We start from the raw sequence: 26,110 nt of genomic DNA, 5'->3' as shown, positions 1-26,110 counted from the left end.
CCTTTCTGCAAGAAAGGGTGCTTCTATACAACCTTTCTGCAAGAAAGGGTGCTTCTATACAACCTTTCTGCAAGAAAGGGTGCTTCTATACAACCTTTCTGCAAGAAAGGGTGCTTCTATACAACCTTTCTGCAAGAAAGGGTGCTTCTATACAACCTCTCTGCAAGAAAGGGTGCTTCTATACAACCTTTCTGCAAGAAAGGGTGCTTCTATACAACCTTTCTGCAAGAAAGGGCGCTTCTATACAACCTTTCTGCAAGAAAGGGTGCTTCTATACAACCTTTCTGCAAGAAAGGGTGCTTCTACACAACCTTTCTGCAAGAAAGGGTGCTTCTACACAAGAAAGGGTGCTTCTATACAAGCTTTCTGCAAGAAAGGGTGCTTCTATACAACCTTTCTGCAAGAAAGGGTGCTTCTACACAACCTTTCTGCAAGAAAGGGTGCTTCTATACAACCTTTCTGCAAGAAAGGGTGCTTCTACACAACCTTTCTGCAAGAAAGGGTGCTTCTATACAACCTTTCTGCAAGAAAGGGTGCTTCTACACAACCTTTCTGCAAGAAAGGGTGCTTATATACAACCTTTCTGCAAGAAAGGGTGCTTCTACACAACCTTTCTGCAAGAAAGGGTGCTTCTACACAACCTTTCTGCAAGAAAGGGTGCTTCTACACAACCTTTCTGCAAGAAAGGGTGCTTCTACACAAGAAAGGGTGCTTCTATACAAGCTTTCTGCAAGAAAGGGTGCTTCTATACAACCTTTCTGCAAGAAAGGGTGCTTCTACACAACCTTTCTGCAAGAAAGGGTGCTTCTATACAACCTTTCTGCAAGAAAGGGTGCTTCTACACAACCTTTCTGCAAGAAAGGGTGCTTCTATACAACCTTTCTGCAAGAAAGGGTGCTTCTACACAACCTTTCTGCAAGAAAGGGTGCTTCTATACAACCTTTCTGCAAGAAAGGGTGCTTCTACACAACCTTTCTGCAAGAAAGGGTGCTTCTACACAAGAAAGGGTGCTTCTATACAAGCTTTCTGCAAGAAAGGGTGCTTCTATACAACCTTTCTGCAAGAAAGGGTGCTTCTACACAACCTTTCTGCAAGAAAGGGTGCTTCTATACAACCTTTCTGCAAGAAAGGGTGCTTCTACACAACCTTTCTGCAAGAAAGGGTGCTTCTATACAACCTTTCTGCAAGAAAGGGTGCTTCTACACAACCTTTCTGCAAGAAAGGGTGCTTCTATACAACCTTTCTGCAAGAAAGGGTGCTTCTACACAACCTTTCTGCAAGAAAGGGTGCTTCTATACAACCTTTCTGCAAGAAAGGGTGCTTCTACACAACCTTTCTGCAAGAAAGGGTGCTTCTACACAAGAAAGGGTGCTTCTATACAAGCTTTCTGCAAGAAAGGGTGCTTCTATACAACCTTTCTGCAAGAAAGGGTGCTTCTACACAACCTTTCTGCAAGAAAGGGTGCTTCTATACAACCTTTCTGCAAGAAAGGGTGCTTCTATACAACCTTTCTGCAAGAAAGGGTGCTTCTATACAACCTTTCTGCAAGAAAGGGTGCTTCTACACAACCTTTCTGCAAGAAAGGGTGCTTCTATACAACCTTTCTGCAAGAAAGGGTGCTTCTACACAACCTTTCTGCAAGAAAGGGTGCTTCTACACAAGAAAGGGTGCTTCTATACAAGCTTTCTGCAAGAAAGGGTGCTTCTATACAACCTTTCTGCAAGAAAGGGTGCTTCTACACAACCTTTCTGCAAGAAAGGGTGCTTCTACACAACCTTTCTGCAAGAAAGGGTGCTTCTATACAACCTTTCTGCAAGAAAGGGTGCTTCTATACAACCTTTCTGCAAGAAAGGGTGCTTCTATACAACCTTTCTGCAAGAAAGGGTGCTTCTATACAACCTTTCTGCAAGAAAGGGTACTTCTATACAACCTTTCTGCAAGAAAGGGTACTTCTATACAACCTTTCTGCAAGAAAGGGTGCTTCTATACAACCTTTCTGCAAGAAAGGGTGCTTCTATACAACCTTTCTGCAAGAAAGGGTGCTTCTATACAACCTTTCTGCAAGAAAGGGTGCTTCTATACAACCTTTCTGCAAGAAAGGGTGCTTCTATACAACCTTTCTGCAAGAAAGGGTGCTTCTATACAACCTTTCTGCAAGAAAGGGTGCTTCTATACAACCTTTCTGCAAGAAAGGGTGCTTCTATACAACCTTTCTGCAAGAAAGGGTGCTTCTATACAACCTTTCTGCAAGAAAGGGTGCTTCTATACAACCTTTCTGCAAGAAAGGGTGCTTCTATACAACCTTTCTGCAAGAAAGGGTGCTTCTATACAACCTTTCTGCAAGAAAGGGTGCTTCTATACAACCTTTCTGCAAGAAAGGGTGCTTCTATACAACCTTTCTGCAAGAAAGGGTGCTTCTATACAACCTTTCTGCAAGAAAGGGTGCTTCTATACAACCTTTCTGCAAGAAAGGGTGCTTCTATACAACCTTTCTGCAAGAAAGGGTGCTTCTATACAACCTTTCTGCAAGAAAGGGTGCTTCTATACAACCTTTCTGCAAGAAAGGGTGCTTCTATACAACCTTTCTGCAAGAAAGGGTGCTTCTATACAACCTTTCTGCAAGAAAGGGTGCTTCTATACAACCTTTCTGCAAGAAAGGGTGCTTCTATACAACCTTTCTGCAAGAAAGGGTGCTTCTATACAACCTTTCTGCAAGAAAGGGTGCTTCTATACAACCTTTCTGCAAGAAAGGGTGCTTCTATACAACCTTTCTGCAAGAAAGGGTGCTTCTATACAACCTTTCTGCAAGAAAGGGTGCTTCTATACAACCTTTCTGCAAGAAAGGGTGCTTCTATACAACCTTTCTGCAAGAAAGGGTGCTTCTATACAACCTTTCTGCAAGAAAGGGTGCTTCTATACAACCTTTCTGCAAGAAAGGGTGCTTCTATACAACCTTTCTGCAAGAAAGGGTGCTTCTATACAACCTTTCTGCAAGAAAGGGTGCTTCTATACAACCTTTCTGCAAGAAAGGGTGCTTCTATACAACCTTTCTGCAAGAAAGGGTGCTTCTATACAACCTTTCTGCAAGAAAGGGTGCTTCTATACAACCTTTCTGCAAGAAAGGGTGCTTCTATACAACCTTTCTGCAAGAAAGGGTGCTTCTATACAACCTTTCTGCAAGAAAGGGTGCTTCTATACAACCTTTCTGCAAGAAAGGGTGCTTCTATACAACCTTTCTGCAAGAAAGGGTGCTTCTATACAACCTTTCTGCAAGAAAGGGTGCTTCTATACAACCTTTCTGCAAGAAAGGGTGCTTCTATACAACCTTTCTGCAAGAAAGGGTGCTTCTATACAACCTTTCTGCAAGAAAGGGTGCTTCTATACAACATTTCTGCAAGAAAGGGTGCTTCTATACAACCTTTCTGCAAGAAAGGGTGCTTCTATACAACCTTTCTGCAAGAAAGGGTGCTTCTATACAACCTTTCTGCAAGAAAGGGTGCTTCTATACAACCTTTCTGCAAGAAAGGGTGCTTCTATACAACCTTTCTGCAAGAAAGGGTGCTTCTATACAACCTTTCTGCAAGAAAGGGTGCTTCTATACAACCTTTCTGCAAGAAAGGGTGCTTCTATACAACCTTTCTGCAAGAAAGGGTGCTTCTATACAACCTTTCTGCAAGAAAGGGTGCTTCTATACAACCTTTCTGCAAGAAAGGGTGCTTCTATACAACCTTTCTGCAAGAAAGGGTGCTTCTATACAACCTTTCTGCAAGAAAGGGTGCTTCTATACAACCTTTCTGCAAGAAAGGGTGCTTCTATACAACCTTTCTGCAAGAAAGGGTGCTTCTATACAACCTTTCTGCAAGAAAGGGTGCTTCTATACAACCTTTCTGCAAGAAAGGGTGCTTCTATACAACCTTTCTGCAAGAAAGGGTGCTTCTATACAACCTTTCTGCAAGAAAGGGTGCTTCTATACAACCTTTCTGCAAGAAAGGGTGCTTCTATACAACCTTTCTGCAAGAAAGGGTGCTTCTATACAACCTTTCTGCAAGAAAGGGTGCTTCTATACAACCTTTCTGCAAGAAAGGGTGCTTCTATACAACCTTTCTGCAAGAAAGGGTGCTTCTATACAACCTTTCTGCAAGAAAGGGTGCTTCTATACAACCTTTCTGCAAGAAAGGGTGCTTCTATACAACCTTTCTGCAAGAAAGGGTGCTTCTATACAACCTTTCTGCAAGAAAGGGTGCTTCTATACAACCTTTCTGCAAGAAAGGGTGCTTCTATACAACCTTTCTGCAAGAAAGGGTGCTTCTATACAACCTTTCTGCAAGAAAGGGTGCTTCTATACAACCTTTCTGCAAGAAAGGGTGCTTCTATACAACCTTTCTGCAAGAAAGGGTGCTTCTATACAACCTTTCTGCAAGAAATGGCGTTTCTATAGACCCTATAAACATTAATGTCTGACTCTTTTCTTTTTTATAATTACAAAAATATTCCGAATAAAAAGCATTCCCTTTTGTAATTAATTATATATTTTATATTTTTATTTATCATTGTTATTATTATTTTGTTTTTATATTTTTAATGGTGATGATGGCGTTTCCTTCATTTTCTTCCTTTTTTTTATTTTACAAACTATAAATGCTTATCTGGTAACTGGATCGATGTGCACGATCAGCTTTCATGGGTTTACACAAAATGCTCTTTTGCTACTTATTCGACTTTGTTAATTATGGGGATGAGAGTGTAGGCAGGGATCAGGGATCAGGAAGGGATGAGAGGAAATCACTTGCTAAAATTAAAATATGTACAGTGGGATGGATGATGGAGGTTGTTGTAGACATTAGAAGAGAAAATACTGCTAAAAGACTACACGATTTTCTTTAAGATTTACACATTTGTTTTTGCTTCTTGTTTTTTATCTTTAAAAATAATTAAATAAAATTATGTTTTCTTAAAAATTGTTGATTACCTTCTTACTTATAAATATAAAAAATTGCTTTAATTAAAATTGTTTTTTTCTTTTTTTTCGTTTTTTGTTTTTCATTCGATTATATAAAATTAATCAATCAAAGAAAGTCACAAGTGTTGGACACTTAATCTTAAGACGAAGACAAAAAGAAATGGAGGATTATAAAATTAAGAGGTTTCATTGTTTGTTTTGTTTTTACAGAAACTTAACTTAAAAACTAAGTTATCGATTATTTCCATTTGTTATTGTTGTTAATAAATAATTTGTATTTTTTAATAATGGTTTTGTTTTACGCTTAAAAACTATTTTAATTTAATTTATCAATCTATTCGTTTGTTTCGTTTATTTCTTCTGAGGCAGTATAAAAAAAGACTTAAGTAATTTTTGGCTTTTGAATGAATTTGTTGTTGTTGTTGATTGGTTGGTTGGATGAATTAATGACAATAAATGCTTATATGATCACTCCGTGGAAGAATTACTTGTCCAGACTTTGTATGGCCTTGCTCAAAGCAGAACCCAGTTGGCTAAATGAGGGCCTTTCTTTGGGATTGTGGTTCCAGCAGGAAGTCTAAAAGGAAAAACGAATAAATTTCATTATTAAAGAGTCCGTGGTCCCTTTTCTTTGTCTTAACTTACCAATATCTCTTTGAGACATTCTGGTGTACCCTCTGCACACTGCCATTCCAATTTCTGTGTCTGACTTCTTTGTATCACTTCTTCGTTGGTTAATTCCTCGAATGGTATCTTGGTGGCTTGGGTAAATAATTCCCACACCACAACACCGAAAGCAAAGATGTCACTCTTGGTGGTATATTCATCCTCTTGAATGCACTCGGGAGCCAGCCATCTAATCGGTAACAGGGTATTGCGGTGTTTGAAATATTCACGGCTGTATTTGTCTTTGCAGAGGGCAGGATATGAAACCTTAACAATGAAATCACTGGAAATAATGCAGTTGCGGGTGGCCAAATCTCTGTGGAAAGCAAAAGAGAGGGAAAGAAATATTTTTCATTAATAATTTTTCTTTGGTTGCCATGGAGTTTGGACTTACTTGTGTATAAATCTTGCCCGATATATGGCATCCATACCACGAGCAATTTGATAAGCCACAGCCAAAACTTGTCCCGTTAGCAGAGGTGGTGGTGAAGAGGAATTTGTCGAAGTATTAACTTTACCGGCGGTGGCCAACAGGAATTGTTTGAGATCACCCTGAAAATGGAAGAAAGAAAAAAATTAATAAGAAAAATTAAAAACAAAAAAAAAATTAAATTCGGCACTATAAAAAACAGGCTCAGACCAGCTGAATAAGAAATTTCCTATAGAAATCCCTATTCAGTCAGGCTGAATAAGAAATTTCCTATAGAAATCCCTATTCAGTCAGGCTGAATAAGAAATTTCCTATAGAAATCCCTATTCAGCCAGGCAGAATAAGAAATTTCCTATAGAAATCCCTATTCAGCCAGGCTGAATAAGAAATTTCCTATAGAAATCCCTATTCAGCCAGGCTGAATAAGAAATTTCCTATAGAAATCCCTCTTCAGCCAGACTGAATAAGAAATTTCCTATAGAAATCCCTATTCAGCCAGGCTGAATAAGAAATTTCCTATAGAAATCCCTATTCAGCCAGGCTGAATAAGAAATTTCCTATAGAAAACCCTATTCAGCCAGGCTGAATAAGAAATTTCTTATAGAAATCCCTATTCAGCCAGGCTGAATAAGAAATTTCCTATAGAAATCCCTATTCAGCCAGGCTGAATAAGAAATTTCCTATAGAAATCCCTATTCAGCCAGGCTGAATAAGAAATTTCCTATAGAAATCCCTATTCAGCCAGGCTGAATAAGAAATTTCCTATAGAAATCCCTATTCAGCCAGGCTGAATAAGAAATTTCCTATAGAAATCCCTATTCAGCCAGGCTGAATAAGAAATTTCCTATAGAAATCCCTATTCAGCCAGGCTGAATAAGAAATTTCCTATAGAAATCCCTATTCAGCCAGGCTGAATAAGAAATTTCCTATAGAAATCCCTATTCAGCCAGGCTGAATAAGAAATTTCCTATAGAAATCCCTATTCAGCCAGGCTGAATAAGAAATTTCCTATAGAAATCCCTATTCAGCCAGGCTGAATAAGAAATTTCCTATAGAAATCCCTATTCAGCCAGGCTGAATAAGAAATTTCCTATAGAAATCCCTATTCAGCCAGGCTGAATAAGAAATTTCCTATAGAAATCCCTATTCAGCCAGGCTGAATAAGAAATTTCCTATAGAAATCCCTATTCAGCCAGGCTGAATAAGAAATTTCCTATAGAAATCCCTATTCAGCCAGGCTGAATAAGAAATTTCCTATAGAAATCCCTATTCAGCCAGGCTGAATAAGAAATTTCCTATAGAAATCCCTATTCAGCCAGGCTGAATAAGAAATTTCCTATAGAAATCCCTATTCAGCCAGGCTGAATAAGAAATTTCCTATAGAAATCCCTATTCAGCCAGGCTGAATAGCAAATTTCCTATGGAAATCCTTATTCAGCCAGGCTGAATAGCAAATTTCATATGGAAATCCTTATTCAGCCAGGCCGAATTGCAAATTTCCTATGGAAATCCTTATTCAGCCAGGCTGAATTGCAAATTTCCTATGGAAATCCTTATTCAGTCAGGCTGAATTGCAAATTTCCTATGGAAATCCTTATTCAGCCAGGCTGAATAGCAAATTTCCTATGGAAATCCTTATTCAGCCAGGCCGAATTGCAAATTTCCTATGGAAATCCTTATTCAGCCAGGCTGAATTGCAAATTTCCTATGGAAATCCTTATTCAGCCAGGCTGAATTGCAAATTCAGCCAGGCTGAATTGCAAATTGCCTATTGAAATCCTTATTCAGCCAGGCTGAATTGCAAATTTCCTATGGAAATCCTTATTCAGCCAGGCTGAATTGCAAATTTCCTATGGAAATCCTTATTCAGCCAGGCTGAATTGCAAATTTCCTATGGAAATCCTTATTCAGCCAGGCTGAATTGCAAATTTCCTATGGAAATCCTTATTCAGCCAGGCTGAATTGCAAATTTCCTATGGAAATCCTTATTGAGCCAGGCTGAATTGCAAATTTCCTATGGAAATCCTTATTCAGCCAGGCTGAATTGCAAATTTCCTATGGAAATCCTTATTCAGCCAGACTGAATTGCAAATTTCCTATGGAAATCCTTATTCAGCCAGGCTGAATTGCAAATTTCCTATGGAAATCCTTATTCAGCCAGGCTGAGTTGCAAATTTCCTATGGAAATCCTTATTCAGCCAGGCTGAATTGCAAATTTCCTATGGAAATCCTTATTCAGCCAGGCTGAATTGCAAATTTCCTATGGAAATCCTTATTCAGCCAGGCTGAATTGCAAATTTCCTATGGAAATCCTTATTCAGCCAGGCTGAATTGCAAATTTCCTATGGAAATCCTTATTCAGCCAGGCTGAATTGCAAATTTCCTATGGAAATCCTTATTCAGCCAGGCTGAATTGCAAATTTCCTATGGAAATCCTTATTCAGCCAGGCTGAATTGCAAATTTCCTATGGAAATCCTTATTCAGCCAGGCTGAATTGCAAATTTCCTATGGAAATCCTTATTCAGCCAGGCTGAATTGCAAATTTCCTATGGAAATCCTTATTCAGCCAGGCTAAATTGCAAATTTCCTATGGAAATCCATATTCAGCCAGGCTGAATTGCAAATTTCCTATGGAAATCCTTATTCAGCCAGGCTGAATTGCAAATTGCCTATTGAAATCCTTATTCAGCCAGGCTGAATTGCAAATTTCCTATGGAAATCCTTATTCAGCCAGGCTGAATTGCAAATTTCCTATGGAAATCCTTATTCAGCCAGACTGAATTGCAAATTTCCTATGGAAATCCTTATTCAGCCAGGCTGAGTTGCAAATTTCCTATGGAAATCCTTATTCAGCCAGGCTGAATTGCAAATTTCCTATGGAAATCCTTATTCAGCCAGGCTGAATTGCAAATTTCCTATGGAAATCCTTATTCAGCCAGGCTGAATTGCAAATTTCCTATGGAAATCCTTATTCAGCCAGGCTAAATTGCAAATTTTCTGTGAAAATCCTTATTCAGCCAGGCTGAATTGCAAATTTCCTATTGAAATCCTTATTCAGCCAGGCTAAATTGCAAATTTCCTATGGAAATCCTTATTCAGCCAGGCTGAATTGCAAATTTCCTATGGAAATCCTTATTCAGCCAGGCTGAATTGCAAATTTCCTATGGAAATCCTTATTCAGCCAGGCTGAATTGCAAATTTCCTATGGAAATCCTTATTCAGCCAGGCTGAATTGCAAATTTCCTATGGAAATCCTTATTCAGCCAGGCTGAATTGCAAATTTCCTATGGAAATCCTTATTCAGCCAGGCTGATTAGCAAATTTCCTGTGGAAATTCCTATTCAGCCAGGTTGAATAAAAGATTTACTACGAAATAAGTGATTTTTAGAAGATTTCTTTGAAGCTTCCTCTTGCTTACCCAATCGGTATATTCCAAAACCATATAATGTGGATCCTTTTCCCTGCACAAACCAAACAGCCGTACAACTCCCTTATGCGTCAATGTGCGGAACATTTCAATTTGTCTTCGAAATTCTTGGCAGGCCGTCTCATCCTTAATTTTATTTAAAGCCTTAACCATAACCAGTTTATATTCATCCGTATTGGCATTAGCGTTCGCTTCATTATCACTGCTGCATGTTTCCTGTTCTTCTTTGATTTCTTCAATGTCATCCATGGAAGTTTTGGAACGTCTTTTCTCCACTGTGGTGGATGTGGTGGCCGCTGAACCATTGCCATTATCGCTGTTGCTATTCTTTTCCGTATCTGTGTCCTTATCATCGACACTGGTTTTAATGAGGGAAGTTTTGATTTTGCCCACAAAAACATCACCAAATTCACCACGACCCACTTGTAGCAATTCTGTAATGCCTGAGCGGGGGAAACTTAGCTGGTCATAGACATTGGATTTCTTGGAAGTTTTGGAATGATTGCTGCAGGCGGTGTCATCAGATTTCTGGGCATCATTACCGCCACCGTTGGCCTTGGGATTGTTGTTGCCATTGGCCTTGCGTACCTTGGCTGTCTTGGATTCGGATAGGCATGGTTCGTTTTCGGCATTCTTTTCACCCTCCCCGGCCTCGGGATTGTCACGACCCTCATTGAGACGGGCCTTGCGGGCTTGGCGTCTATAGCGACACCAAATCATGAGACCCACCACCAAAATAATATAGGCAAAGGCCACGGACATGGTAATCAAAACGGCCCGAGTTATGAGAAAACCTTCCTGGGGCTCTGCCTCAACATCACCTGTGGCTGTAAAGGAAAAGAGAGTCATAAATTAGTTTCTATTTTCTTAATTTTTTCTTTGTTTCAAACTTACCCTTTACAATAAATCTCACTTCCTCACGCTTCAAGCCAGCACTATTGCCAATGGTACAGCCATAACTACCCTCATCCTCCGGCTGGACATTGGTGATTTGCAAAGTGCCGTTCTCCAAGAAATTGAAGCGACTGCGATCTGTGTTGTTTTCACTCAAGTACTGCAAATCCTTGTCCCATTGTATGGTGGGTTTGGGGTCACCCGTTGCCTGACAATGCATCAATGCCACACCGGACTCCACACTTTCAATGGGCCCTTCGGGAGCCACCAGGAAGCGGGGTGCAACCACAACATTAATGCTGACAGTGGCATTTATTTGTCCTTGTGAATTGATGGCCACACAAGTGTAGTTGCCACGATGTTCAGCAGTAACATTTTTAAAAGTCAAAGTGCCATTAATGTCCTCCAATGTATCTGGCAAGTCATCCTTGAGATCCTGGAGTGGGAGAGAAGGAGCAGAAGGAGGAAACAAGTGAGCAAATTTATAAAAATAAAACTCTTCTTGAAACTTTTTTATTTGCAATGCTACAGACAATGGCCAACAACGAGCCGGTAACAAACTCCAAGTTAATAAACTGACCCTTCCCTATCCAAATCTGTTGTAAACCGAACGGCCAACCAACCAACCGTCATGGTTCTATGGTTTCCCATTGTTACGATATGAGTGTTTGTGCCTGCGGGACATCAAACACTTCTCAGCCATTGTCGTTGTTGGTCATTGACTTGTTTTATTTGTTGTTACGAACAATAACAACAACTACAACAACGCCAAAAAGCAAATTTCCTCCCCATAAGTTTAGCAGCCACCCAGCCAGCCAACCATCCGTGGAGCAATATTTGCCAATGCGACGCTGACTTTTTACTAGTCTAAGCTCTTTAAAGTATTTATCTTTAAAAAAAAGTATAATGTTCTCCAATAAAACTAATTCTGTGTCAGTTTTGTGTTCTGCTTCTTTCTCCGTTCGTTCGTTGGTAGTTGGGCTATTTATGCCCTTTTTATTTTCCACAACTTCAACTATTTTCCAGTTACTAGTGCTCCCCTTAAGATATTTCTGGATTGTTGGGCATGTGAACAGTGGATTTCAATAGGAAATCTTTAATTCAGCCTGGCTGAATAGGGATTTCTATAGGAAATCAGCCTGGCTGAATAAACATTTCTATAGGAAATTTGCAATTCAGCCTGGCTGATTTAGGATTTCCATAGGAAATTTGCAATTCAGCCTGGCTGAATTAGGATTTCCATAGGAAATTTGCAATTTGGCTACATAAGGATTTCCATAGGAAATTTGCAATTCAGCCTGGCTGAATAAGGATTTCCATAGGAAATATGCTCCTCAGCATGGCTGAATAGGGATTTCTATAGGAAATCTTCAATTCAGCCTGGCTGAATAGGGATTTCTATAGGAAATCTTCAATTCAGCCTGGCTGAATAGGGATTTCTATAGGAAATCTTCAATTCAGCCTGGCTGAATAGGGATTTCTATAGGAAATCTTCAATTCAGCCTGGCTGAATAGGGATTTCTATAGGAAATCTCTAATTCAGCCTGGCTGAATAGGGATTTCTATAGGAAATCTCTAATTCAGCCTGGCTGAATAGGGATTTCTATAGGAAATCTCTAATTCAGCCTGGCTGAATAGGGATTTCTATAGGAAATCTCTAATTCAGCCTGGCTGAATAGGGATTTCTATAGGAAATCTCTAATTCAGCCTGGCTGAATAGGGATTTCTATAGGAAATCTCTAATTCAGCCTGGCTGAATAGGGATTTCTATAGGAAATCTCTAATTCAGCCTGGCTGAATAGGGATTTCTATAGGAAATCTCTAATTCAGCCTGGCTGAATAGGGATTTCTATAGGAAATCTCTAATTCAGCCTGGCTGAATAGGGATTTCTATAGGAAATCTCTAATTCAGCCTGGCTGAATAGGGATTTCTATAGGAAATCTCTAATTCAGCCTGGCTGAATAGGGATTTCTATAGGAAATCTCTAATTCAGCCTGGCTGAATAGGGATTTCTATAGGAAATCTCTAATTCAGCCTGGCTGAATAGGGATTTCTATAGGAAATCTTCAATTCAGCCTGGCTGAATGGGGATTTCTATAGGATATCTTCAATTCAGCCTGGCTGAATGGGGATTTCTATAGGAAATCTTCAATTCAGCCTGGCTGAATGGGGATTTCTATAGGAAATCTTCAATTCAGCCTGGCTGAATGGGGATTTCTATAGGAAATCTTCAATTCAGCCTGGCTGAATGGGGATTTCTATAGGAAATCTTCAATTCAGCCTGGCTGAATGGGGATTTCTATAGGAAATCTTCAATTCAGCCTGGCTGAATGGGGATTTCTATAGGAAATCTTCAATTCAGCCTGGCTGAATGGGGATTTCTATAGGAAATCTTCAATTCAGCCTGGCTGAATGGGGATTTCTATAGGAAATCTTCAATTCAGCCTGGCTGAATGGGGATTTCTATAGGAAATCTTCAATTCAGCCTGGCTGAATGGGGATTTCTATAGGAAATCTTCAATTCAGCCTGGCTGAATGGGGATTTCTATAGGAAATCTTCAATTCAGCCTGGCTGAATGGGGATTTCTATAGGAAATCTTCAATTCAGCCTGGCTGAATGGGGATTTCTATAGGAAATCTTCAATTCAGCCTGGCTGAATGGGGATTTCTATAGGAAATCTTCAATTCAGCCTGGCTGAATGGGGATTTCTATAGGAAATCTTCAATTCAGCCTGGCTGAATGGGGATTTCTATAGGAAATCTTCAATTCAGCCTGGCTGAATGGGGATTTCTATAGGAAATCTTCAATTCAGCCTGGCTGAATGGGGATTTCTATAGGAAATCTTCAATTCAGCCTGGCTGAATGGGGATTTCTATAGGAAATCTTCAATTCAGCCTGGCTGAATGGGGATTTCTATAGGAAATCTTCAATTCAGCCTGGCTGAATGGGGATTTCTATAGGAAATCTTCAATTCAGCCTGGCTGAATGGGGATTTCTATAGGAAATCTTCAATTCAGCCTGGCTGAATGGGGATTTCTATAGGAAATCTTCAATTCAGCCTGGCTGAATGGGGATTTCTATAGGAAATCTTCAATTCAGCCTGGCTGAATGGGGATTTCTATAGGAAATCTTCAATTCAGCCTGGCTGAATGGGGATTTCTATAGGAAATCTTCAATTCAGCCTGGCTGAATGGGGATTTCTATGGGAAATCTTCAATTCAGCCTGGCTGAATGGGGATTTCTATAGGAAATCTTCAATTCAGCCTGGCTGAATGGGGATTTCTATAGGAAATCTTCAATTCAGCCTGGCTGAATGGGGATTTCTATAGGAAATCTTCAATTCAGCCTGGCTGAATGGGGATTTCTATAGGAAATCTTCAATTCAGCCTGGCTGAATGGGGATTTCTATAGGAAATCTTCAATTCAGCCTGGCTGAATGGGGATTTCTATAGGAAATCTTCAATTCAGCCTGGCTGAATGGGGATTTCTATAGGAAATCTTCAATTCAGCCTGGCTGAATGGGGATTTCTATAGGAAATCTTCAATTCAGCCTGGCTGAATCGGGATTTCTATAGGAAATCTTCAATTCAGCCTGGCTGAATGGGGATTTCTATAGGAAATCTTCAATTCAGCCTGGCTGAATGGGGATTTCTATAGGAAATCTTCAATTCAGCCTGGCTGAATGGGGATTTCTATAGGAAATATTCAATTCAGCCTGGCTGAATGGGGATTTCTATAGGAAATCTTCAATTCAGCCTGGCTGAATGGGGATTTCTATAGGAAATCTTCAATTCAGCCTGGCTGAATGGGGATTTCTATAGGAAATCTTCAATTCAGCCTGGCTGAATGGGGATTTCTATAGGAAATCTTCAATTCAGCCTGGCTGAATGGGGATTTCTATAGGAAATCTTTAATTCAGCCTGGCTGAATGGGGATTTCTATAGGAAATCTTTAATTCAGCCTGGCTGAATAGGGATTTCTATAGGAAATCTCTAATTCAGCCTGGCTGAATAGGGATTTCTATAGGAAATCTCTAATTCAGCCTGGCTGAATAGGGATTTCTATAGGAAATCTCTAATTCAGCCTGGCTGAATAGGGATTTCTATAGGAAATCTTTAATTCAGCCTGGCTGAATAGGGATTTCTATAGGAAATCTTTAATTCAGCCTGGCTGAATAGGGATTTCTATAGGAAATCTTTAATTCAGCCTGGCTGAATGGGGATTTCTATAGGAAATCTTTAATTCAGCCTGGCTGAATGGGGATTTCTATAGGAAATCTTTAATTCAGCCTGGCTGAATGGGGATTTCTATAGGAAATCTTTAATTCAGCCTGGCTGAATGTTGATTTCTATAGGAAATCTTTAATTTAGCCTGGCTGAATAGGGATTTCTATAGGAAATCGTCTATTCAGCCTGGCTGAATAGGGATTTCTATAGGAAATCGTCTATTCAGCCTGGCTGAATAGGGATTTCTATAGGAAATCGTCTATTCAGCCTGGCTGAATAGGGATTTCTATAGGAAATCGTCTATTCAGCCTGGCTGAATAGGGATTTCTATAGGAAATCGTCTATTCAGCCTGGCTGAATAGGGATTTCTATAGGAAATCGTCTATTCAGCCTGGCTGAATAGGGATTTCTATAGGAAATCGTCTATTCAGCCTGGCTAAATAGGGATTTCTATAGGAAATCGTCTATTCAGCCTGGCTGAATAGGGATTTCTATAAGAAATCGTCTATTCAGCCTGGCTGAATAGGGATTTCTATAGGAAATCGTCTATTCAGCCTGGCTGAATAGGGATTTCTATAGGAAATCGTCTATTCAGCCTGGCTGAATAGGGATTTCTATAGGAAATCGTCTATTCAGCCTGGCTGAATAGGGATTTCTATAGGAAATCGTCTATTCAGCCTGGCTGAATAGGGATTTCTATAGGAAATCGTCTATTCAGCCTGGCTGAATAGGGATTTCTATAGGAAATCGTCTATTCAGCCTGGCTGAATAGGGATTTCTATAGGAAATCGTCTATTCAGCCTGGCTGAATAGGGATTTCTATAGGAAATCGTCTATTCAGCCTGGCTGAATAGGGATTTCTATAGGAAATCGTCTATTCAGCCTGGCTGAATAGGGATTTCTATAGGAAATCGTCTATTCAGCCTGGCTGAATAGGGATTTCTATAGGAAATCGTCTATTCAGCCTGGCTGAATAGGGATTTCTATAGGAAATCGTCTATTCAGCCTGGCTGAATAGGGATTTCTATAGGAAATCGTCAATTCAGCCTGGCTGAATAGGGATTTCTATAGGAAATCGTCAATTCAGCCTGGCTGAATAGGGATTTCTATAGGAAATATTCAATTCAGCCTGGCTGAATGGGGATTTCTATAGGAAATCTCCAACTCAGCCTGGCTGAATAGGGATTTCTATATGAAATCTTCAATTCAGCCTGGCTGAATAGGGATTTCTATAGGAAATCTTCAATTCAGCCTGGCTAAATAGGGATTTCTATAGGAAATCTTCAATTCGGCCGGGCTGAATAGTGTTTTCCTTAGGAAATTTGCTATACAGCCTTTTCAGGTCTTGATTCCAATTGCCATTTTTTTTCTTAAAATTCCCCACTGTGCCAAATTGACTACTAAGTTTTTCCAAAACTATTTACATTTTAACAAACTTTTTCCTTCCTTCTTATCTCTTTCATTATCTTGTATTTTCACCTTGTTTTTCACATAATTGCCCTTAAGCCACTATCTTAACACTGCACCTGCTGCTAACTTGGCTGTGCCAACTAAATCTTCTTCGCCCCAAACAACACAACAACACTGAAGTAAACATAAAACTAAACCCCCCTCCCACTATCCTGGAATGTTAGAATAGTAGGAGAAAAAATGGAGCGTGTAGAGAAATGCGAAACTTACCTTAAGCCATTTAACTTGGGGTATTGGTGTACCCTGGGCTTTGCAATGTACTTTACCTACCGAACCTAATTCTAGATTTTTCGAAGTAGGCTGTGGCATGAATTTCAATTGTTCAATGACTTGCAACTCCCCTGGCTCCGAAGTAACAGGGCGATAACCTTCAATGACCACTTGGCAAACATATTGACCAGCATCGCTGGCTATGACACTGGAAAAGACGAGAGAGCCATTGTCTTTGGATATGGAAACGCGTGTGTCTTCACCACGTAACATGGGATCCTTGTTGGCATCCAAAGAACGTTGTGACATCGATGATGTGGCTCCGCCGGTATTCAATTCTATTTGCCGTATAATTTTGCCATCCTTACGCCAACGCAGCAAAATCTCATTTGCCGCTTCTGCTGTCTTCAAATATTTCTCAGGTATGGCATATTGACAATATAATTCAGTTGGATCATTCTCCTTGACAGTGGCACGTTTTTGTGGCGGCTGGGTTATTTGTACATCCGTTGCCGGGGGTAATTTATCATCAGCGGCACCATGTTGATTGTCACCACCCCGTTTGCCACGACACAAGAACATGTCCTTCATGCCATCGGGTATTATGTAGTTTTTCTTTAGACGTGGCAGGCAGTTGGAGGACTCTTTGACATTTGACCATTTCAAAATGTAACCTTTGCGGCTCATAACACGACCAGCAGCATTGGAGGCAATACAACGATATAATCCGGTATCCTGGCCCGTTGGGTTGCGTATAATTAAACGATTCTCCGCCAGTTCGATGTTCTTGAGGCTGCTTAACTTTTCACTGTTGCGGAACCATTCAATTTCCAGGAGGCCATCACCAGATGAAGCCTCTACATGACACTTCAAAATAACTTCATGTTGATAATTGGCCAGTAATTGGACATTGGCAGTTTGAATCCCTGGAAAAAGAGGAAGAAGAAGAAGAAGACGAAGAATAATGAAATAAAATAAAAATATATGAATAAAGATTATGTTTTAAAAAGAGGGAGGGTACGTAATTATGAGAACAATCGTCGCGGATTTTTAAAGATTTTTTGAGACCACCACAAGAGGACAATAGGCGTGGATTTTTAAAGATTTTTTGGGAACACCCAAATAGGTCGATAGGCGTGGATTTTTAAAGATTTTTTGGGAACACCCAAAGAGGTCGATAGGCGTGGATTTTTAAAGATTTTTTGGGAACACCCAAAGAGATCGATAGGCGTGGATTTTTAAAGATTTTTTGGGAACACCCAAAGAGGTCGATAGGCGTGGATTTTTAAAGATTTTTTGGGAACACCCAAAGAGGTCGATAGGCGTGGATTTTTAAAGATTTTTTGGGAACACCCAAAGAGGTCGATAGGCGTGGATTTTTAAAGATTTTTTGGGAAAGAGGTCGATAGGCGTGGATTTTTAAAGATTTTTTGGGAAAGAGGTCGATAGGCGTGGATTTTTAAAGATTTTTTGGGAAAGAGGTCGATAGGCGTGGATTTTTAAAGATTTTTTGGGAAAGAGGTCGATAGGCGTGGATTTTTAAAGATTCTTTGGGAACACCCAAAGAGGTCGATAGGCGTGGATTTTTAAAGATTTTTTGGGAACACCCAAAGAGGTCGATAGGCGTGGATTTTTAAAGATTTTTTGGGAACACCCAAATAGGTCGATAGGCGTGGATTTTTAAAGATTTTTTGGGAACACCCAAAGAGGTCGATAGGCGTGGATTTTTAAAGATTTTTTGGGAACACCCAAAGAGGTCGATAGGCGTGGATTTTTAAAGATTTTTTGGGAACACCCAAAGAGGTCGATAGGCGTGGATTTTTAAAGATTTTTTGGGAACACCCAAAGAGGTCGATAGGCGTGGATTTTTAAAGATTTTTTGGGAACACCCAAAGAGGTCGATAGGCGTGGATTTTTAAAGATTTTTTTGGAACACCCAAAGAGGTCGATAGGCGTGGATTTTTAAAGATTTTTTGAGAACACCCAACGAGGTCGATAGGCGTGGATTTTTAAAGATTTTTTTGGAACACCCAAAGAGGTCGATAGGCGTGGATTTTTAAAGATTTTTTGAGAACACCCAAAGAGGTCGATAGGCGTGGATTTTTAAAGATTTTTTGAGAACACCCAACGAGGTCGATAGGCGTGGATTTTTAAAGATTTTTTTGGAACACCCAAAGAGGTCGATAGGCGTGGATTTTTAAAGATTTTTTGAGAACACCCAACGAGGTCGATAGGCGTGGATTTTTAAAGATTTTTTGAGAACACCCAACGAGGTCGATAGGCGTGGATTTTTAAAGATTTTTTGGGAACACCCAAAGAGGTCGATAGGCGTGGATTTTTAAAGATTTTTTGAGAACACCCAACGAGGTCGATAGGCGTGGATTTTTAAAGATTTTTTGAGAACACCCAAAGAGGTCGATAGGCGTGGATTTTTTAAAGATTTTTTGAGAACACCCAAAGAGGTCGATAGGCGTGGATTTTTAAAGATTTTTGGGAACACCCAAAGAGGTCGATAGGCGTGGATTTTTAAAGATTTTTTGGGAACACCCAAAGAGGACAATGGGAGGGGATTTTTTCGACCACCCAAAGAGGACAATGGGAGGGGATTTTTTGGACCACCCAAAGAGGACAATAGGCTTGGATTTTTAAAATTGTTTTGGGACCACCCAAAGAGGACAATTGACTTGGAATTTTAAAGATTTTTTGGGACCACCCAAAGAGGACAATAGGTGTGGATTTTTAAAAATGTTTAGGGTATAACAAAGAGGACAATAGGCGTGGATTTTTACAGATTTTTTAGGGTATAGCAAAGAGGACAAAGGGCGTGGATTTTTAAAATTGTTTTGGGACCACCCAAAGAGGACAAAGGGCGTGGATTTTTAAAATTGTTTTGGGACCACCCAAAGAGGACAATTGACTTGGAATTTTAAAGATTTTTTGGGACCACCCAAAGAGGACAATAGGTGTGGATTTTTCAAAATGTTTAGGGTATACCAAAGAGGACAATAGGCGTGGATTTTTACAGATTTTTTAGGGTATAGCAAAGAGGACAAAGGGCGTGAATTTTTAAAGATTTTTGGGACCACCCAAAGACCACAATAGGCGTTGATTTTATAAGATTTTAATTTTAAATAATTTAATTTAATTTTATTTGCTCTTTATTTTGTATTAAAAAGCCTATGGCTCTTCATCAAAAATATTTTGCATAACACTTTTTCAATATCGCACCCAATTCACAATTGGTTGTATTTATACCCCTAGATTTTTGTCATAAATCCCCTTGTTTCCCCCTCATCTTTAAATCTCTGGGGAATCCACTGATTACAGTTCATTATAAATAAATTAAAAATATATTTAAATATGTAGGGATTTAATATATATTTTACACACATACATACATATAAAAATTCCCCATTAAAGCAAATAATCCATAATACACAGTTGAAAAACAACAACAAAAACTTCCCATAAATGTGCCACAAGACAAACAAATAAACTTCCACAACAACACCGGACGGGCTGGGCAGACAGACAGACAGTCAGTCAGATATACCACAGATGGTGTTTTGTTAATAACCACAATGACAGCAAAAGAATACATAATTTAGCTTTAATCTCTCTTTATTTTGGTTGCTTTATGTGACTGTGTGTGTGGAAGTATATTTTAAATAGTTTAATTTTAGTTATTAAACAAATGAATAATCCCAAAATGTCAGGGGAAATATTTTCCATATTTAATGGTGTTTTAATGGATTTAAATATGGGGATTTGAAATGGAATTTCAATTAAAATTAAATACTGTTTAAGGAACTCCTAAACGGCAACATTTTTGAATAACTGAAATGACATTAAAACTCTCCTGCAGGAGGAAGAAAGACTTCCATTATTTGTTCAACTGAAAACAAAAACCACATTTCAACAATTTTATTTTCTAAATTACTTTTCCCCATTTTTCTTATTCTTCGTACTCTTCTCGTTGTTGTTATTTAACATAAACAATGTTAGCTGGCACATGTCATTTTAAGGTGGTATCCCTAAACCAAACAACCAGCTAGCATTCATTCCAAATTGCACTGCATCTGCAACACAAACCTTGTCAAGCCTTCTGAAGCAACAACCCCAGCCGAACACTTGCAATGTGCTGCTGCTGCACTCATGTTGTTGTTAGTTTGAAGATTACTTTTAAACAAAGCTGACTAGCTACTCCTAGATTCATGCTCCATGCTCCATCATCATCATCATAATCTGCTACTTCTGAATGGATTTGTATGCAATGTACTGCAATTTTTTGTGTTTGCTTTATGGAACGAACCCCCCCTTCTCTGCATTAACACATTCTTGAGTTTTGTGTTTTCCAATAAATGAAATTTTCGCCTGCAGCAAGTCACAACATTGCCAACCAAGGCGTTGCTGTTGTTGTTTGCTGCTACTCCATGGTGAACTGCCGGGATTGCCGTTGAATGGCCTGGCATTCATGACATCTACGATTGTTATGGAAATGCATTAAGTGCAATTTATTGTACGCTTAAATAATTTTTTTTTATTTTGCTGCATTCACACGAATGTGTTGTTGTTGTAATTGCTGTCGTTGCCGGGCTGTTGTTGTTGTTACTGGTATTCAAACCCTTCTTCTTTTTTTTGTGGTATAATGGCAAAAAACGAAGGGAGTTCAAGCAGCAGCATTCTAAAGCTTTAAATTTCTGCACTACACATGGAATTTCCTGGCTGTTGGTCACACCATATTAAGCTGTGGCCACAACAACTACAACACCGTAAGCAGGATACACTGCACAATAACTTGGATTATTTCAAGCTGACATAAATATACCAATGGGACAGTTTTCAACATAAAAAGCACATGAAACAGAGCTAAAGTCTCGGTCGAACGGAACAATGAAAGGGTTCTAATGGCTACAGACATCCCATACATATGAAGACCAAATCCATTTCCGACAATTTGGAGTCGATCTAGTGGATCGGTATAGTTAACCTGATAACTCACAAAAGCAGTAACCAATTTGATCAAAATTTTGTTAATCGTAATATTTCTTCCAAACTTACAGCAAATTCAGAGTTGGTCCACTCCCTCCAGTACCTCCCGTAAGTTTAACTACGTACATGATAAGCGCTCTTCAAGAATCGCTTCGGAATTTTTACCGAACATAGCTTTTGTCATGATATATTTATTTTCTTCGAAAAGTACATGCTTCCGAAGGTAAGGGCCCAAAAGCTCAAATAGCCTACCGGCACCAACTAAAATATTTAATAAGCACCATAACTTCTGAATTGAGTATCCGACTTGGCCGAAACCTTTGCACATCGCACAATTCCTTTTAAACGCACCTCAAATTCCTGGCCGGCTTTAACATGGCAAAGCCTAGGATTTATCTTGGTCCCTCTTTCATCTCAAGTGGACACTGACCTCCCCGTGGTGTAACCTGGGGAAATGCCTTTAACACCCGTTAAAGGTAGTGAGCTAACATGTGCCGCGCGTTCCCCCATAAGAACGTTAAAAACTTGGGTTTGGGCGTCGGGTTAGTAACCCTACTCTGAAAAAACGAAAGAAAAGAAAAACAAACCCCTCTAAAGTTGACGAACCCCGCAAACGTTTTAAGGACCATGATCTGCAAATCTGCACCTGGAATGTTCGCATTCTTTATAGAGAAGGTGCAGTCTTCGCATTGGCAGACGTACTTGAAAAGTACAAGGCCGATATTACTGCCATACAGGAAACACGATGGATTGGGAAACGCGTCACTACAACACCTAAAGGTGACGCACTGTATTATAGCTGCCATGACGTAAAGCATGAGTTTGGTTGTGCATTCGTAGTTAGTCGGAGACTAAAACATGTGGTATCCAGCTTCACTCCAGTGAATGAAAGACTTGCTGCAATTCGAATAAAAGCAACATTCTTCAACATCAGCTTTATTTGCGCTCATGCTCTCACTGAAGAAAACGACGAACAGACCAAAGATATATTTTACGAGCGCTTAGAAGAAATATATGACCGTTGCCCTGCCCATGACATTAAATCATTCTAGGCGATTTTAATGCCAAAATTGGAAAGGAGAATATCTTTGGCCCAACAGTCGGGAAATTCAGCCTCCACAGCGAAACATCTGACAATGGTATGAGGCTGATAGATTTTGCAGCTGCAAGAAACATGGTAGTTAGCAGTACCAGATTTAAGCATCTCGATACTCATAAGGGCAACTGGCTGTCGCCAGATCAAAGAAAAAGAAATCAAATTGATCACGTTGTGATAGATGGAAGACATGCATCAAGCGTGTTGGATGTACGATCGTTCCAAGTTGCAAACATAGACTCGGACCACCACCTTCTTGCAGCAAAGGTACGTACCAGATTAAACGTAGCAAACAAAGTGCAAACAGACACAACACGGAAGTTGGATATCGGTAAGCTGCAATCACAACAGATAGCCACAGCATATTCCACTCAACTGGCCCAATTGCTTACTCAAAGCACTCCTCGTCCCGATAACATATCGGGTCAATGGCAAAACATTGCCCACTCCATGCAAACAAAATCAGTACTTGGATACCAGAGACCTCCACCAAGGAATCCATGGTATGACCAGGAGTGTCGTGCTGGTACCGAAGAGAAAAATGCGGCATATAGGTCTACCTTACAATCAGTAGCAACGCGTAGCGCACGAGAGAGGTATCGGGAGAAAAGGAGAGAGGAAAAACGTCTTTTCCGCAGGAAAAAGAGAGAGATGGAAAAGCGGGAGTGTGAACAAATCGAGATGTACAGGAGACAGAATGAAGTCCGAAAATTCTACCAAAGAGCGAAACATCAAACTGATGGCTTTGGTACAGGCACATCCTCCTGTAGAGACCAGCAAGGTAATCTGGTAACTGATACAGATAGTGTGCTAAGGATATGGAAAGAGCATTTTTCGAAACTGTTGGTATCCAATAGTAGCGAAGTCGACGAAGAGACCACAGACCCAATCGCAGAAGATGGTATTGAATGTATACCACCCGGCCAAGATGAGGTAAAGACAGCAATAAACCGGCTGAAGAATAATAAGGCAGCAGGAGCTGATGGGATACCAGCCGAGCTGTTTAAAACCGGAGGCGACTCGCTGATAAGATGTATGCATCAGCTAGTTAGCTCCATCTGGCAGGAAGAACGCTTGCCCGACGATTGGAACCTGAGTATCCTGTGCCCCGTCCATAAGAAAGGAGATAAGACTGTATGCTCTAACTATAGGGGCATAATTCTACTCCCTATCGCCTACAATATATTGTCAGGGATATTGTGCGAACGACTAAAGCCCATGGTCAACGAGATAATTGGACCATACCAATGCGGCTTTAGGCCTGGCAAGTCCACCATTTACCAGATATTTACCCTGCAACAAATCCTGGAGAAGACCCAAGAGATGCAGATCGACACCTACCACCTTTTTGTCGATTATAAAGCAGCCTTCGACAGCCCGCTACGTTCAAAGGTATTCCACGCCATGTCTGAATTTGGTATCCCCGCAAAGCACATTCGGCTTTGTAAAATGACTCTAACTGACACAAGATCTTCAGTAAAAATAGGAAAGAACCTCTCCGAAGAGTTTTGTACCAAAAGAGGTTTCAGGCAAGGAGACAGCCTTTCGTGTGATCTCTTCAACATCCTGCTGGAAAAGGTTATACGAGAGGCAAACGTCAAAAAAAGTGGCACAATCTTCATCAATAGCCACATGTTACTTGCTTATGCTGATGATATAGACATCATGGGACGATCACTAAAAGAAGTAACTGATACCTTTATGAAGGTCGAAGGAGAATCTGCTAAAGTGGGTCTGGCGGTAAACGGCGAGAAGACCACGCTCATGGTGTCGACGCGCAATGCGTCAATTGAGATCGGACCAATTGTTGAAGTTGGTTCCTATAATTTTGAGGTAGTAAAAGACTTTGTATACCTCGGCACCGCCGTAAACACAACAAACGACATCAGTTGTGAAATAAAAAGAAGAATTGTATTGGCCAACAGATGCTACTTTGGCTTAAGTAAGCACTTTAAAAACAAAGCCACAACTCGTCAAACAAAAATAACACTATACAAAACGCTGATACTACCCGTGCTAATGTATGGCTCCGAAGCATGGGTACTTGCGCAAGCAGATAAGGCAGTGCTTGGTATGTTTAAGAGGAAAATTCTTCGAAAGATCTACGGGCCGATTTGCGTTGACGGTGAATGTCGACGTCGTATGAACCACGAGCTGTATCTGCCATACAACGACATCAATATAGTTAATCGTATCGAGATGCAGCGATTGCGTTGGTTAGGCCATATCATAAGAATGAGCGATGATGAACCAGCTAAAAAGGCGTATAAATTCGAGCCACATGGCGGTGCACGCAAGATTGGCAGGCCAAAGAGTAGATGGCGCAAACAAGTGGATGAAGAGATGACAAGGCGCGGTTTTCCAAAAAGCGAACCACGAAACAGAGAGAGTTAGTTCGGTCTATGGAACAAATGTTCTGTAATGGGCCAGGTAAGTAAGACGAAAATCTAGACTTCAAGAAGTATCTTTAGGCGAAATGACGTTAAGGGTACGTCATATTTTGGCTTAAGTAAGCACTTTAAAAACAAAGCCACAACTCGTCAAACAAAAATAACGCTCTACATAACACTGATACTACCCGTGCTGATGTGTGGCTCCGAAGCCTGGGTACAGAGAGAATTGGAGATCTTTTCTTAGTTCGGTCTATGAAACAAATGTTCTGTAATGAGCCAGCTAAGTAAGTAAGTAAGTAAGATTTCCAAGCAACCTCCAACTTCCCCCGATTTTTTTAAATTGTATAATTTTTACAATTTTCCCAAGTTCTTTAAATTGTATAATTAAGCTTTTTGTACATTTTTTTTCTATCTTCAAACAATTATCTCCTAGCATACTTTTTAAAATCTCCCCAATGTTCAGTAAATTTAAAAATTTAAAATTTAAAAAAATTTAAAATTTAAAAAATCCCAGCATATTTTTTAAAATATCCCAATTTTCCCTAGATTTTCAAATTATTTGCAATGTTTTGCCTGTTTTTTGCTATCTTCTGTAAAAACATTTTCTCAGCATATTTTTCAACATCCCCCTCATTTTTCCGAGATTTTATAACATAAGCATTTTTTATGTTTTTTTTTATAAAAAAATATTCCCCAGATTTTAAAAATTTTATGAATTGTTTTGCTATTCTCTGCATTTTTGTCAAACTCCCTCATTTAACCAAGCTTTTTTCAAATTTTATAATTTAAAACAAAATATTCCCCTGTTTTTTATACCAAAATCCCCCACTGTCACCAAATTGTTTAACTTCTATAATTTTAGCAATTTTCCTCACTTTTTCAAACTTTATAATCTATAAAATTTTTAACTCATTTTTTTTTTTGAAATTGAAAAAACATTTTGAAATTTGAAAAAAAATTAAAAAAAATATTCCCCAGATTTTAAAAATTTTATGATTTGATTTTTTATGATTTTTTTGCTATTCTCTGCATTTTTGTCAAATTTTATAATTTAAATTTTTGAATTTAAAAAAAATATATTTCCCTGTATTTTTTACAAAATCCCCCACTGTCACCAAATTGTTTTACTTCTATAATTTTAACATTTTTCCTCACTTTTTCAAACTTTATAATCTATACAATTTTTACCTTAATTAATTAAAAAAAAAATTTGGTTAAATATAAAAATTTCCCTTCCTTTATTTCTAATTTGAAATGATTTATGAAACTTTTAGCATTATTTTGTGATATTTATCAATTGTTAACAAAATTTAACATCAACATGTGAATTTTATTTTTTTTAT

General features: G+C 39.3%; 1 protein-coding gene across 1 annotated transcript in view; it reads right to left on the bottom strand.

Moving 5' to 3' along the window:
* Positions 1 to 5,011: 5,011 nt before the first annotated feature.
* Positions 5,012 to 26,110, bottom strand: part of otk (protein tyrosine kinase 7) — a 65,661-nt gene continuing 44,562 nt past the window's right edge. Inside the window, exons 4-9 of the mRNA XM_073991052.1 lie at positions 16,287 to 17,212; positions 10,379 to 10,814; positions 9,476 to 10,311; positions 6,021 to 6,178; positions 5,606 to 5,942; positions 5,012 to 5,537 (exon numbers count right to left, since the gene is read on the bottom strand). Coding sequence (XP_073847153.1) covers positions 5,445 to 5,537; positions 5,606 to 5,942; positions 6,021 to 6,178; positions 9,476 to 10,311; positions 10,379 to 10,814; positions 16,287 to 17,212 — 2,786 coding nt within the window. The 3' untranslated portion in view covers positions 5,012 to 5,444. The remainder of the gene's footprint in view (positions 5,538 to 5,605; positions 5,943 to 6,020; positions 6,179 to 9,475; positions 10,312 to 10,378; positions 10,815 to 16,286; positions 17,213 to 26,110) is intronic.

Source organism: Musca autumnalis, unplaced genomic scaffold (assembly GCF_047663935.1).
Source record: "Musca autumnalis isolate F117 unplaced genomic scaffold, ASM4766393v1 scaffold_5, whole genome shotgun sequence".
NCBI lineage: Eukaryota > Metazoa > Arthropoda > Insecta > Diptera > Muscidae > Musca > Musca autumnalis.
This window is presented reverse-complemented; position numbering and strand designations above follow the sequence as displayed.